General features: G+C 45.0%; 1 protein-coding gene across 4 annotated transcripts in view; it reads left to right on the top strand.

Annotated features, from left to right (window-relative positions):
• LOC143289212 (uncharacterized) overlaps window positions 1-16576 on the top strand; it is a 220034-nt gene that overhangs the window by 179154 nt on the left and 24304 nt on the right. For all 4 annotated transcript variants that reach the window (XM_076598159.1, XM_076598157.1, XM_076598158.1 and 1 more), the window contains 9 exons: window positions 1218-1355; window positions 4358-4542; window positions 6350-6546; window positions 7468-7674; window positions 9892-10110; window positions 10700-10902; window positions 12151-12447; window positions 13946-14194; window positions 16002-16163. In XM_076598159.1, coding sequence (XP_076454274.1) covers window positions 1218-1355; window positions 4358-4542; window positions 6350-6546; window positions 7468-7674; window positions 9892-10110; window positions 10700-10902; window positions 12151-12447; window positions 13946-14194; window positions 16002-16163 — 1857 coding nt within the window. The remainder of the gene's footprint in view (window positions 1-1217; window positions 1356-4357; window positions 4543-6349; window positions 6547-7467; window positions 7675-9891; window positions 10111-10699; window positions 10903-12150; window positions 12448-13945; window positions 14195-16001; window positions 16164-16576) is intronic.

The following is a 16576-nucleotide window of genomic DNA, read 5'->3' as shown; positions in this document are numbered from 1 at the left end:
CAAACATAAATTAGCTTTTATCCAAGACTGGCATAGCCTTTCTTTAATCCTGAACAAGCCACACAGAACACATGGACAATACAGAACAAACACATGGTTGCCTCTGTGGTTTTACAACTGGAAATTAACAAATAATGAGGCCAGGAGATGAAATGATTAACAGATAGTACCACTCTTTACTATTTGTTAATCATTTCATCTCCTGGCCTCATTATTTGTTAATTATCATTACAGTTAGTTTATCATTATAACATATTGGGTTACAGTCAGCTGGCCAGCCATCTGCTTAGCAGATTTGGTGTAGCGTATATGGATTTGTCGGAATGCAGCGACGCCTCCTTCAGTAACTGAACTGAGCTGTTACAGTTTCAGAAATTATAGACTCAGTTTCGGACATTGGTAAAAGTGATGTGGCGTATTGAAATATGTATTGGCAATCCACATGAGACCCAAATGTTTCGTGTAAATGGGGGCCACATAATATCCATATCGATTGTGATGTTAAGGTTAGAATGATTTATGTCTTTTGAATGGTTGCAAATAGTGGTGTGTAATGAATTGATTTTACAGTGTTGTTTTTTATTTGTTTGTTGTTGTTGTTGGGGGTGGGGTGTGTGTGTGTGGGGGGGGGTTGCCTGCTCTGTAGACATGTGGAAATTTGCAATATTGCACATTTAGGATCAGGACAACTTGACAAGGCTGTACTCTCTCAGGATATCCCAGTGTCAACCAGGCCCCAAGAGATACAGCAGACACCTGCAGTATCGGTCAGGAGATTTGAGCATCACTCCCAAAGACGCATCTGTGAAAGGGATGACCCTCGACTGTGTGGTCCCAGCCTTACTGTTTGAGCCCATAGTACACTCAGCGCTGGGTTGGAACTGGCCATGGGCACGCACACACACACACACACACACACACACATAAAACCAACCTCAACTCTGATGGGGCCTGAACTTGTGTCTTTGATGTGTGTGTGTGTGTTGGTTTTTGGGTTTTTTTAAGTAGTTGTTGTTACAGGCGCGACATTTTCAGTAACAGGTGTGACATTTTGGGGTTACATGCGTGACCATTTTTAGGGTTACAGGTGTTGTTTGTTGCTGTTGTTGCAGCAGGTGCGACATTTTCAGTAACAGGTGCGACATTACTGGGTTACAGGTGTGACATTTGTGGGTGGTTACAGGTGTTTTGTTTGTCTGTTGCGGTTGTTGTGACAGACGTAACGTTGCTTCCTGACATGGAGGCGTCAGACAACATCATCGTGGAGGAGGACAGCAGAGTGCTGGACTCTGAGGTGACAGTGGAACACCTCCCCAACCTGGCCATCGGATACACTCGCTACTCCCTCAAGAGAGGTGGGCAGAGTGTTGTGTGTTGTTACGGTTCATTTACCACTGCTGCTGCTGCTGCTGCTGTTGTTGTTGTTGTTGCTGCTGCTAGAATAGAATAGAATATGTCTTCATTACCAAGTGTACAGGGGTCACAAGGAATATTGGGAGGGATAGCATATAACAAGATACGAACATAAATCGAAAATCATACACAAACACAGATACAGTAGAAATTAGGATACATACAAGTGTGTATCAATATAAAAACTTGTGCATACTCAACACATGCATGCACTGCACACACACAGACACACACACACACACATGCATGCACGCACACACACACACACACACACACACACACACACACACGTACGTTTGAACAGAAGCCGCATATTACACGTGGATGGGGCTGATGACTAGATCTTCAGGTAGATGGTTGTTGATACTACTACTGCTGCTGCTACTACTTCTACTGCTGTTGTTTCTCCTGGTGCTACTACTACTTCTACTGCTGTTGCTGTTCCTGCTGCTGCTGCTGCTACTATGACTACTACTGCTGCTGTTGCTGCTACTACTACTGCTGCTGTTGTTGTTGCTGCTGCTACTACTACAACTACTACTATTGCTGTTGCTACTACTACTGCTGCTGTTGCTGCTACTACTACTACTTCTACTACTATTGCTGCTGCTGCTGCTGCTACTTCTGCTGTTGCTGTTACTACGACTACTGCTACTTATGCTGCTGCTGCTGTTGTTGTTGTTGCTATTGCTGCTGCTACTACTACTACTACTACTACTACTACTGCTGCTGTTGCTGCTGCTATATAATTATATATAATAATGATAGCAATTACAGTGGTAATAATTATGATAATAGTAATTACAGTGATAGTAATAAACTTGGAAATAACAGTAATGATAAACCCAGATGTGCCAGTGCATGGGAGACTCTTGATTTCAATGGTATTGGGAAATTTCCACTGAAACAATGAAGATGATGGAGCAGCAGAATAGAAAAGAAATAGAGAGAGAGAATGAGAAAGGTGATTCAGCACACTCTCCAGTGTGGTGCATGGTGACACAGGTGGTGGACGATGAATGAATGAATGAACCTCGGCGTTGTCATTGACAACACACTGTCCATGCAAAAATTTATCAGTCAGACATATCAGTCCTGCTACTGTCAGTTGCGGCGCATCAGTTCCATCCGGAAATATCTGTCCGTTGACGCAACATCTAGACTTGTCGTTTCTCTCATTCTCTCTCGCCTTGATCACTGTAACTCTCTGTTGTCTGGTTTGTCTGCTTCATCCATCCAGTTCCTTCAGTGCATACAAAACCCTGCTGCCCGACTCGTCCTCAGAAAGAAAAGATTTGAGCACATCACTCCTCTTTTGCAACATCTCCACTGGCTCCCTGTCTCACACCGAATAAAGTACAAGATCAGCACTCTATGTTATAAATGTATTCACAAATCAGCCCCTTCCTATCTCTGTGGCTGCCTTCACCTCTACACTCCATCTCGCTCACTACGATCAGCTTCGGATCCACTCTGTTTACGCATACCCAGATTCAAGCTCCCGACAGTTGGCCGCCGTTCTTTCTCTGTCTCTGGACCTTGCAACTGGAATGAACTTCCTCTTTCGCTTCGTCAAGTTTCCACACTCAGCTCTTTCAAGTCTGGCCTTAAAACCCACCTCTTCCCAAAATAGCCTCCCTTCCCTGCCTCTTCCTTCTCTTCAGTTTCTCCAGTTTTAGAGTTATGCATGCGTGTGAATGACTGGTGCGAAAGCGCTTTGATTTGTCTCTGCACAGGATTCAGCGCTATATAAATACCATTATTATTATTATTATTATTACGGTATATGGATAGTTATATACTGCCTATCCTTAGTCAGAGACCAAGCTCTAAGTGTGTTACAAACATTGGGTCATGTGCACAACAGGCTGCCTACCTGAGCAGAGCCAAGTGAGGGCTGCCATTGAACACCCATCATTCGTTTCCTGTGTCATTCAGTTGGATTCAGGCACACACATATACACGCTCAGACATAACATGTAGCATTTCACGTGTATGACCTTTTTGTTTATTTACCCCCCACCCCACCCCCACCCTACCCCTCCACCATGTAGGCAGCCATACTCCATTTTCAGGTGTGTGCATGCATGGTATGTTCTTGTTTTCATAACCCGCTGAAAGCTGACATGGATTACAGGATGTTCAGCATGAGTATTTGAAAAAAGAAAGAAAAAAAAGCAAATGATATGATATAAAATCAAACGCGAAAGGGAAAAAAATCAAAGCATTGTGTTCATTACATATTATGGAAAGGACCATGAAAATTGTACACAAAGAGAGAGAGAGGGGGGGGGGAGAGAAAGAGAGGGAGGGAGGAAGAGAGAGAGAGGGAGACAAGACAAGACAATGGTTTATTTGATAGGCCTCCAGCCCATAGCAAAGGAGTGGGCCACTAACGAAAATATTACATAATGAATCAAATAGTGTGAACAATATATCAATGCGCATGTGACTTGCAAGCTCTCTTTCTCTCTCTCTCTCTGATTATCTCTCTCTCTCCTTCCCCCCCCCCCCCTCAAACACATGCACGTGCGCATGTACACACCCACATACACACTCGCGCGCTTAACACACAGATCCAGCGATCTCGAGTAAGTGAAATGCTGACAAGCTGACAAAACTTACAAAAATTAATTACAAATTGCAGAGAGAGGGGGAGAGGGAGGGAGAGAGAGGGGGGGGAGAGAGAGAGACAAGGAGGGAGGGAGGGAGAGAGAGAGAGGGGGGTGGGAGAGAGAGAGGGGGCGAGGGAGAGAGAGAGGGAGGGAGAGAGAGAGAAGGAGGGAGAGAGAGAGACAAGGAGGGAGAGAGAGAGAGGGGGGGAGGAAGAGAGAGAGAGAGGGAGGAAGAGAGAGAGAAGGAGGGAAAGAGAGAGAGAGTTGAATCAGTACACTGTCTCCAGTGCGGTTAGAGGTGACAGGTGTGTGGCGGATGGTGTGGGCAGGCACAGGCCTTCACGTGGACATCAGCATCCAGACGATGGAGGCAGCGCAGCACTTCGTTCCCCTGGACGTCAAGAACGTCAGCGTGTCGGCCTCCTCCCCCGCCGTCCTGCGCTCGCCCACGGTCCAGCGGTTCTGTCCGCATCCGGTGCCGGACCACTACATTCTGCATTACACCAAGCACCAGGTGATGAGCTGCTCCCCCCCCCCCCCCCAACCCCCCCCCCCTTTTTTTTTTTTTTGTCTCTTGCATTGGAGGTTGTATTTCTCATATTTAAACATCATCATTATCATCACCATTATCATCATCATTATCATCATCATTATCACCATCATCATCATTATCATTATCACCATCATTATCATCAACATCATCATCACCATCGCCATCATCATCATCATCATCATCATTATCATCATCATTATCATCATCTTCGTTATCACCATCATCACCATCATCATCATCGTCATCATTATCATCATCATCATCATTATCATCATCATTGTCATCATCATCATCATCATTATCAGAATTTTGTGCAGTTCATACATATTATTGCAGATGAAGTTCACCATTAAAACAATAAGCCATTGCAGAGTACTTCAGCGACAATTAATTTGCAAGGTTGTTTCAACTTTGTAACATAATGAGTAGATGATTATATAAAATTTAATGGGTTTTTTTTTTAAGAAATATGAAAAAAATAACCCTGATTAAATAAGTGACCAAATAAATGAATGGACATAACAACCAAAAACAAAACAAAAAACCAGCAACAACAGCAACACACACACACACACACACACACACACACACACACACACACACTCACACACACACACACTCACACACACACACACACACACACACACACACACAAACACTCACACACACACACACACACTCACACACACACACACACACACACACACACACACACACACACACACACACACACACAAACACTCACACACACTCACACTCACACACACACACACACACACAACACACACACACACACACAATTTAAGAGAATGAAATGAAAACATCAACAACTACTTCTAACAAACGTTTAGACATGAATGATTGTCCACATGAGCTGCCCTTTGTCTGCACCGTAATACTGATGATGTTGTTGATGCTGTAAGGGACGGGCACAATAGCCGAGTGGTTAAAGCGTTGGACTGTCAATCTGAGGGTCCCGGGTTCGAATCACGGTGACGGCGCCTGGTGGGTAAAGGGTGGAGATTTTTCCGATCTCCCAGGTCAACATATGTGCAGACCTGCCAGTGCCTGAACCCCCTTCGTGTGTAAACGCATGCAGAGGATCAAATACGCACGTTAAAGATCCTGTAATCCATGTCAGCGTTCGGTGGGTTATGGAAACAAGAACATACCCAGCATGCACACCCCCGAAAGCGGAGTATGGCTGCCTACATGGCATACACGTAAAAACCCACTCGTGTGCATGCGAGTGAACGTGGGAGTTGCAGCCCACGAACGCAGAAGAAGAAGAAGATGTTGTAAGGTTCGTTCGTTACATCCTGAGAGAATGCTTGTTGGGCTTTTTGACTCTTTATTCTAATCAGCTATGGGCTACATACAGTACAGAGGTCTACACACAAAGAGATTCAGGATGGAAGTCTGTGAGGGGTAGAGAGGCAGAGACAAAGAGAGTGCTGGTGCTGTCTAGGGGGGGAAGGTATGGTTTACTTTACTTGCCGCTGGTGCCGTAGTTTCTTTTAGGGCTGCTGCAATTTTTATGCTGGCCAAATTCCGCAGTTAACTACTTAAGACAAAATTAGATCACACTACATGGACCAGCAATTTTTTCTTCCCAGATTTTGTTAACCTTTTTTTTTTTTTTTTTTTATTTTTTTTTTTTTTTTATACACATGCCCATGGATGATATGCCCACCTGTGATCAAAGTTAGTGTCACAATCATCATGTCATTGTAACCCTCTGTGTGTCGCCTGTCCTGTCTTTTCACAGGATGTGACGTACCAGCTGGATGAGCAAGGGGAGATAAAACCCTGCCATACTTTCAAGGATCATGGGACATTCCCCAGTGAGGCTGCGAGGAAAGACAACTCCTTCCTGTGTCGGGAACCTGGCTCTCTCACCAAGCTGTTTGAAATCCCTGCCAACATTTTCCAAACATCCACCCACTGGGCTGAAAAATCCAAACGGTATGAGATGTCAGGCCTCATGCTGAAAGAGCATTGATTGGTTAATAAATACTAAACAGTGGTAACTCTCTCCATTCACAAGGTACACAACTTCAAGTCAGTGCTGCTTATGCTACCGATTCAGCTAGCACAGAAGGAAAATAAAAGGTACATTGGAACAAACCCAGACACTTCCTCAAAAAGGAAGCGCCGGGCCAGTGCTTATACCGATCATTTGACATGTGCACACAGCAACAAAGACAGAAGAATTAGCTTTTATTCACAAATTAGCTTTTATTCAAGACTGGCATAGCCTCTTTAATCCTGAACAATCCACACAGAACACATGGAAAATACAGAATAAACACACGGTTGCCTCGGTGGTTTTGGTTAATGTTTAGTTAGACAGAAGAAATGCGTCATACTTTTAAGATTTTTTTTTTTTTACTTTGATATGTTTTTATGGAGAATTTATTACAAAATACATGCTTTCAAAATATTTACATGCACTGATTTGAATATGTCATCCAACAAACCATTTGAATAAAACGTGGGTATTTTTCATAGCATGAAGAGTGAAGAAAAATGTGGGGGTGGGGGGGTGTTTCATGCAGATTCAAAGCTTAGGAAGTATTAATGCAGATGTAAGGACAAAACTGGATATAAATTTATTTTTGCACACTGTTTCCAATTGTGTATTTACACACACCAACACATGCGCAGAGACACATGCAAACACACACACACACACACACACACACCCCACCCACCCACCCACCCACCCACAAACACACGCACACAACCCCCTCCCCCACCACACACACACAAGCCCCCCATCACCCCTTAAACCTCATACCCCATCCCCAGACACACACACACACACACACACACACACAAACACACCATATCTCACAACACCTGATCCACCTGTCGTGCTGCCAGGTGCGAAAGTCACAGTGAGAAGTGTGAGCAGTGCACGCGGAAGTGCGCACAGCAGATGGTCGGCGGCAGCAACGACTGCTCCATCGTCGGCGACAGCAACGACAACGGTTGGTCCCCACGGCTGCAGGTGTGTTACAACTGCTGCGCCCGCAGCAACTGCACCAACGACTGTCGCAGCTACCACCGCCGTCGCTGCCAGCCGCTGAAGTAAGATTGTTTTTGTGTAGTTGGTGATTTGCTGTTGTTGGTTGGTTTTGTTCTTGTTTATTATTGTTTTGTGGTGCCCCCTCCCCCTCCCCGGCCCCTGAATTTGCGACCTTTTTTTTGACTCACTTGTGTGAACAAAGTGAGTCAATGTTTTAACCCGGTGTTCGGTTGTCTGTGTGTGTGTGTCTGTGTGTCCGTGGTAAGCTTTAACATTGACATTTTCTCTGCAAATACTTTGTCAGTTGACACCAAATTAGGCATAAAAATGGGAAAAATTCAGTTCTTTCCAGTCATCTTGTTTAAAACAATATTGCACCACTGGGATGGGCACAAATTTTTTTTTAAAGCCTAATTATATGCAAACTGCATTTACTGTTATATTTATACTTTTTGTATTCTCTAAAACTTGGCACTTTGACCTCTTATTCTGACACAACAACAAGAGGAGTCATTATTATCATTTTTTGTTCAAACAGGAACTTCTTTTGCTTAGCATGGAATTTTTATTCATTTTGCAAACGTTTTGGTGCAGATAGTAAACAAGGGAAATTACTCTGTAATTAATGCTAGGGGACTTAATTTGCTTTAAACTGATCTTTCTCATCTTAAACATTACATTTTGAAATTATACTCAATACATAAAAAGCTTGGATTGTTTTTTTTAAGTGTATCACAAGTGAGTCTTGAAGGCCTTGCCTCTCTTGTTCTTGTTTGTTATTGTTTTGTGGTGCCTCCCCCCACAGACTTTGCGACCTTTTTTTTCTATTTTTTTTTTATGATGATGGAGGAAGGAAGGAGGGAGGTGGCAGAATGGTTAAGATGCTCATCTGCCATTACAGTGTCGGTGAGGGTGTAGGGTTTGAGTCCAGCTCTCACCCTTTCGACCACGTTTGACTGGAAAATCGAACTGAGTTTCTAGTCAATCAGAAGAGACGATGAACCAAGGTCCCGTGTGCAGCACGCACTTGGCGAACTGAAAAAGAACCAATGAGAGTGTTGTCCTTTGGCAAAAATGTGTGGGAAAATTCCACTCTGATAGTAATAATAATAATAATGGATACTTATATAGCACACTATCCAGAAATCTGCTCTAGGTGCTTTACAAAAACGCTTTAACATAAAACATTACATCTATGTTAAATACACACACCAAAATGTGACCCCACACACACACACGCACACGCACACGCACACACACACTCTGTATACATACATTTTAACACACATGTGTATCTAACAGCTACCCTAACACACACGCACACATAGGCAGGCACAAACTTACATAAACACACGCACACACAATACACATTCATATACATGCATGTAGTTATGTACACATACATATGTATACACACATAGTCAAGCACAGCTAACGCAAAGGAAGTGATAGATACATAAATATATATGCATGCACTCAAGGCCTGACTAAGCGCGATGGGTTACGCTGCTGGTCAGGCATCCGCCTAGCAGATGTGGTGTAGCATATATGGATTTGTCCGAACACAGTGACGCTACCTTCAGAAACTGAAATTGAAGATGATGAATCGTGATGGGATTGCTGAAGATGCCGCTGAGGTGGGGGTCTATTTAGTTTTGTGACAACTTGACAAGGTCGTTTTACATGTTTTTAGTCTTTTTTTTTTTCATAACGAGTGTGAAATGGAGACTGATGGCGGACGCATGGATATTTGATGCAGCTGAGATTGTGTGCTTCTGAGCGTATGCAAATCAGCTGAATGGCTTATGCATTGTCTATATTTGTACTGTATAGAATTTAACTGTGTGCCACCACACCAAGCATCTCCATTTCCTGCGTGCAGTTTTATTTGTTTTTCCTATCGAAGTGGATTTTTCTCCAGAATTTTACCAGGAACAACCCTTTTGTTGCCGTGGGTTCTTTTACGTGCGCTAAGTGCATGCTGCACACTGGACCACGGTTTATCGTCTCATCCGAATAACTAGCATCCAGACCACCACTCAAGGTCTAGTGGAGGGGGAGAAAATATCGGCGGCTGAGCCGTGATTCGAACCAGAGCGCTCAGATTTTCTCGCTTCCTAGGGGGGCGCGTTACCTCTAGGCCATCACTCCACTCCTTTGTACGTGTTAACTGATACAGCTGGTTGACTGTAGGACCGATGTGTTCATCAATAACACTGGTCCATGCTTACGTGCGGGGACTGGCGCGTTCAATGGTGAACACTTCTCTTTGCGATCAGGTGTCACCACGGCAACCTGGTGGATTTCTCGGTGTTCCCCACCTGGAGCAGCAGCAAGAACAACAAGTTTTTCTGCCACATCACACCTGCGCGTCGACAGAAGCTGCTGGAGATGAAGTACACAGTGCGCAGTGAGAAACACAAGGACCCTGTCCACACAGCAAGCATCAGGGTGGACGGAGGGGAGGAGTGGGAGAAACACGGACGTGTCGTGCACAAGTAAGTACCCCTCCCACGCCCCCCCGCGCCCCACCTAACCCCCTACACCCCAGGACTCCCCACCCCCCATCCTCCCTCCCACCTCCCCAGTCCCCCCCCGTCCCCGACCCTTTTTTTTTTTTTTTTTTTTTTTTTTTTTTTTTTTTTTTTGCTGTCCCATCATGTGCACCAGTTCACTGGCACTGCTCCCATACACAGTCACACCCAGGTTTGTCTGTGTGAATGGAGAGAGTTACCTCTCTTTACTATTTGTTAATTTAACTCTCTCCATACGAACGGCGAAAGAGACGACGTTAACAGCGTTTCACCCCATTTACCACCATCAAAATATTGCAAGTGGAAGGCTCTTATACTGAAGAGGTGAATGTTGACAAAGAATACCACAATTCTGACGACAGAAGCTAAAGGTTGGGTCATTCAGACACCCACTGGACATCCGAGGGGTCTGTGTAGAGGAGAAGAGAGGACTGGCCGTACTGAGTGAGTTAACCTTTTGTTCTCCAGGCCTCGTTGTTTATCCATAACACAGGGCTGTTAGAATCAGCTCAGCCATCCGCCTCATAACAGATTTCATCTGCTGGGCTTTCAGAGACAAGCTTCTCAACATCCTCATCGACTCACAGCTTCGAACCCTACCTGACTTCCTGGAGGGCAGAATCTCGTCGGACGCCAGCGACTTCCACGTTGGCACGTACGTGAAGGAGGGATCCCGTGTGGAGACCACTGTCGTCAGCGGGGAGTCCATCCGTATCCACCCCATCAAACCTTTCGGTGTCCGCGTCAATCGGGCAGGTGAGTTTTGGGCACGTCTCTTTGAGCCCGTCAAACCTCTGGGTGTCCGCGTCAATCGGGCAGGTGAGTTTTGGGCACATCTCTTTGAGCCTGTCAAACCGCTGGGTGTCTGCGTCAATCGGGCAGGTGAGTTTTGGGCACGTCTCTTTGAGCCCGTCAAACCGCTGGGTGTCCGCGTCATTTGGGCAGGTGAGTTGGGGCACATCTCTTTGAGGCCGTCAAACCACTGGGTGTCTGCGTCAATCGGGCAGGTGAATTTTGGGCACGTCTCTTTGAGCGATTTCGTTGCTGATGCCTTACCTGGTACCTTGAAATATTTCCTCAACTTTTCCCCTCTTTTATTGTATGTTTTTTTCTCTCCAACATTCAGGTGCGATCAGCAAGCTTTGCCTGTCTGTTTCTGCCTGAAAAATCACCTGAAAGAATCGTTAATGTCATCAAAGTTAAAAGGCTAAAGTGTGATTATCTTTCACGGCCATTGGGGCAGTGATCGTGAATCATATGTGTCTAAGGCTCGGCATAGGAAGGATATAAAGAAATAAAGATTAAAGGCAACATTAAAAACAATAAGTGAATAGATAGATACATAAATACATAAATAGATTGATAAATGAATGAATAGATAGGTAGATACATACATACATACATACATACATACATTAATAAATGAATAAATGCATGAATGAATGAATAGATGGATGTGATATTTTTTTCAAAAAGCAAGCCACAAAACAACACATAAAAGCTGAAACAGAAACCGTAACTGCAGCACATGCAAGCATGGTATCTGTGCCACACTTTTCCAGACTGGCAGAAGTGTGAAAACGACAAACGGATAATAACCCAAGTCTTAAAACAACACACAAAAGCTTGAAACAAAAACCCATGACTACAACATGCATGTTCGGTATCCGCGCCGTACTTTTCCAGCACTGGCAGAAGTGCGAAAACTGGCAAACAAATAAACCAAGCCACGAAAGAACACACACACACACACACACACACACACACACACACACACACACACACACACACACACACACACACACACACACACACACACACACACACACACACACACGCACACACACACACACACACACACACACACACACACACACACACACACACACACACACACACACACACACACACACACACACACACACACACACACACACACACACACACAAACTGAAACTTAACTGCAACACATGATTGCACGTTATCCGCGCCGTACTTTTCCAGACCCGCAGAAGTGTGAAAACGACATCCTGAAGGAGTCGCTGATCGCCGGGGAGCATCAAAGCCCCTACAGCCCTGACCACGAACTGATGGCGGCGGCCTTCAGGAACAACTCCACCCCCTTCGTCGTCACCCGCCTCCACCGGCCCCCCATCGTGCGCATCACCGCCGACCGCCGCTCCTTCCTCCAGAGGATCTTCCCCTCCGCCAGACTGACCCCCGGGTCCCTGACGGGGCGGATGACGCAGAACGACACGCACTGGACTGTGGAGGTGATGGGCGGCGTGAAGGAGTGTCCAGGTGAGTGATGTTCGATTCGTAGTGCTTGTAGCGTGAGGGAGTGTCCAGGTGAGTGATGTTCGATTCGTAGTGCTTGTAGCGTGATTTTTTTCCCTTTTTTTTTAGAACGTTTCTGTACTGGGCTGTTGAAACTTCGCAAGGTGTTTTATGATGAAATGTCAGTGGGATGTAAAGCTCACAAGAGTACACACACACACACACACACACACACACACACACACACACACTCCCGTGTGTGGAAAGTTAATGCCATCATCTCCTGTGTCAGCAGACTTCTGTGGACTGTCATTTAAGAGACATAGAGATACTCTCCACTCTGCTTCTCAGAAGAGAAGTTCACTCAGTGTGACTTGCCACTGAGCAGTTAATATTACACTTAAATCAGAAGTTGCCCCTGGATCTCTGGCATTGGGATTCACCAAAACAACTTAGGGGTATAGGTGGGGGAGGGGAGGTGTGGGAGTCTGCAGTGAGTTGACATAAGAATAATGCTACTGAGGATGCGTGGAATATGGCAAGCAAGCAAGCAAAAGGAGAAAGAAAAAAAAAGAAGAGAAAAACGATTTTTTTTTAAATAGGAGACCACAGCCAGACAACAGAACTCCTGCTGCAGACCTGCCCCCTCCTTGAGGCACTCAGAAAGAACTGGCCTGACCCAACTCCAGTGACACGGAAGCTTTATGGTTGTGTGGTGCACCTACAGCATACAGCTGCCTTCATCGTGGAGACTGGGGCATGTCCATCAGATGAACTTGTAAAATGAAAAGAAAACAAAGAGGCCCCAAACAAAACTAGACAAAAACAATTTCTTGCTGTACCCAGGGTATCTGAAGGTTGTAAGAAGAAAAGGAAGACCCCAAACTAAACACAAACAGTGCCTTGCTGTACCCAGGGTACCTGAAGGTTGTAAGAAGAAAAAGGAGACCCAAACTAAACACAAACAATGTCTTGCTGTACCCAGGGTACCTGAAGGTTGTAAGAAGAAAAAGGAGACCCAAACTAAACACAAACAATGTCTTGCTGTACCCAGGGTACCTGAAGGTTGTAAGAAGAAAAAGGACACCCCAAACTAAACAAAAACAATGTCTTGCTGTACCCAGGGTACCTGAAGGTTGTAAGAAGAAAAAGGACACCCCAAACTAAACACAAACAATGCCTTGCTGTACCCAGGGTACCTGAAGGTTGTAAGAAGAAAAAGGACACCCCAAACTAAACACAAACAATGCCTTGCTGTACCCAGGGTACCTGAAGGTTGTAAGAAGAAAAGGAGACCCCAAACTAAACACAAACAATGCCTTGCTGTACCCAGGGTACCTGAAGGTTGTAAGAAGAAAAAGGACACCCCAAACTAAACACAAACAATGCCTTGCTGTACCCAGCGTACCTGAAGGTTGTAAGAAGAAAAAGGAGACCCCAGGGTCTTCCCAGTTCACGGTGGCCTTCCTTCTACTTTAAAATGATTTCTTAAATAACAAAAGCAATGTCTTGCTGTACCCAGGGTACCTGAAGGTGGTGCTGTCAGACCCCACCTACCGCAGCACCCCGCTCTTCTCGGCAGACATGGCCGTCACCTGTCCGCGCACCTTCCACCTGCGTTTCTACCTGCCCTCTGGGGACGCCCTGGGCCAGGACCGGCAGGTGGTGGCCAGTGTGGCCGATGCCCAGCAGGTGCATCACCTTCGTCTGCACCGACCTGCCGCCCCTGACCTGGTGGCTGAGACCGACAGGAAGCCCCCCCCACCTCCCAGTGAGTTGACTGCGGGAATTTGTGTGTGTGTGTGTGTGAGAGAGAGAGAGAGAGAGAGGGGCTAATATATGAATAGAATAGAATAGAATACTTTTTATTGTCATAAAACCTTAAAGTTTATAAGACACAATGAAACATAAACATGAGCATATTAAGAAGAGAAACATTCATGAACAAATTTCGCCAGCCTTGGCTGTATTTCTGTTAGAAGGATCAATTCACTAGGCTTTGCATTTGGACGACATATATCGATTAGGAATCTGTGTCTGTAAGTATTGTACTTTACACAATTGTCTAAAAGGTGAATCTCATCTTCTAAACTGTTACAAGTATCACACAGTCTTTGTTCTTTCGGTGTATTTTTATATCTTCCCTGTTCGATTTATATGTGTATGTGTGTGTGGGTGGTTGGGGGGTGATTAATTCGTCTGTTCAATGAAGTGATTTTAGACGGTTGAGGAAAAACAAGAAGTGTGCAGTGTATGTGTTTATGTATATGGGAACGTGTACTGTCTATACGTTTACAAAAGTGACCAGAAATAGAACTTTAGAATGGAGAAGTGTGTGGGAGTGGGGGGGTTGTGTGTGTGTATATGTGTGTGTGTGTAGTATAGTGTGTGTGTGTGTGTGTGTGTGTGTGCTTGCTTTGACATTGACACATCCCCTTTGTCTTCCATGTAAGTCTTGATTACAGTGCCCAGTTTTGTTAGTTTTTGTAACCATTTGTTTTAGAAATAATGATAACATATTATAGTATTTACATGGCACAGATCTCCCTATTATGGGCTCTAAGTGCCTCACACGGAACAGTATATACGCAGTAGTGCGTAATAGCATACAGCAGCACACAAACACATACAAGAGATAAGAAAAGAAAGACAAATCTATAAGCACCAACACAATACTACAAATAGCAAATATGAAAAATCACATCAAAAGAGTGCAAAATATTCCCTACACATGCATGCATATGCGTGCGCACGCGCGCGCACACACACACACACACACACACACACACACACACACACACACACACACACACACACACACACACACACACGTACGTACGTACACTCACGCACACACCTATGCAAATACAAACACAGTAAACACTCACACTCTCCCACAAGCACACAGACTACATGAAGACTTCAACAGAAGGGGTAAAAACACACACACACACACACACACACACACACACACACACACACACACACACACACACACACACACACACACACACACACACACACACACACACACACACACACACACACTCACACAGAGAAGGGGAAAACATGGGAGTGGGAGGAGGCACCCAAACAAACTGAAGACAGTGCTTCATGGCATTCAAAGGCCATTTTGAACAAGTAGGTTTTTACATTTGTGATGAAAAGAGGACCGAGCTACTGAATGATGGACATCCAGAGGCAGAGAATTCTTAATAGATGGTGCTTGATACTGAAAGGCCTTTTGACAAAATTTTGAAAGCAGCTTTTCTCCAGAAGATCTGAGAGAAAAAAGGAAGGGGTGTGAATACTAAGTCCAGAAGGCAAGTAAAATGGAAGAGATCCGTCAAAGTAGCGATACAAGTCAGAATGCCAATTTTTTTGTACTGAATTCTATACTGGATAGGCAACCAATGAAGTTGGCAAGAGAGAGGGATAATATGATCGTTTTCCCATATTAGTGATGTTCAGTTTTAGCAGTCTTAATCCCTGCGCCATAAAGGTGGAGTGCATTATTGATGCCCATTGTTTATTATTAGTATTAGTGTTATTATTATTGTTGTTGCTGCTGTTTGCAGTGTCCCCTACAGTGACGCCAGCGTCCATCAAACAAGAGAAAGCGGCAAAGAAGGTCACCCTCCCTCAAGGGTTCATCTTCTCCATTCCTTATATGGTGTCTGTGGGTGGAGCCACATTCCTGATGCTCTGTCTCCTGGTGATTGGCCTCATCGTGCAGCCAGGTGGGTGATAGGTGTGTGTAAGTGGTGCTGTTTGTGGCCAGGTGGGTGATAGGTGTGTGTAAGTGGTGCTGTTTGTGGCCAGGTGGGTGATAGGTGTGCAAAAGGTGGTGCTGTTTGTGGCCAGGTGGGCAATAGGTGTGCAAAAGGTGGTGCTGTTTGCGGTCAGATGGGCAATAGGTGTGCAAAAAAGGTGGTGCTGTTTGCAGTCAGGTGGGCAATAGGTGTGCAAAAGGTGGTGCTGTTTGCAGTCAGGTGGGCCATAGGTGTGCAAAAGGTGGTGCTGTTTGTGGCCAGGTGGGCAATAGGTGTGCAAAAGGTGGTGCTGTTTGTGGCCAGGTGGGTTATAGGTGTGCAAAAGGTGGTGCTGTTTGCAGTCAGGTGGGCAATAGGTGTGCAAAAGGTGGTGCTGTTTG

The sequence above is a fragment of the Babylonia areolata genome, chromosome 13 (genome assembly GCF_041734735.1).
Source record: "Babylonia areolata isolate BAREFJ2019XMU chromosome 13, ASM4173473v1, whole genome shotgun sequence".
NCBI classification, from domain to species: Eukaryota; Metazoa; Mollusca; class Gastropoda; order Neogastropoda; family Buccinidae; genus Babylonia; species Babylonia areolata.
Note: the sequence above shows the minus strand (reverse complement) of the source record. Positions and strands in the feature narration are given on the sequence as shown.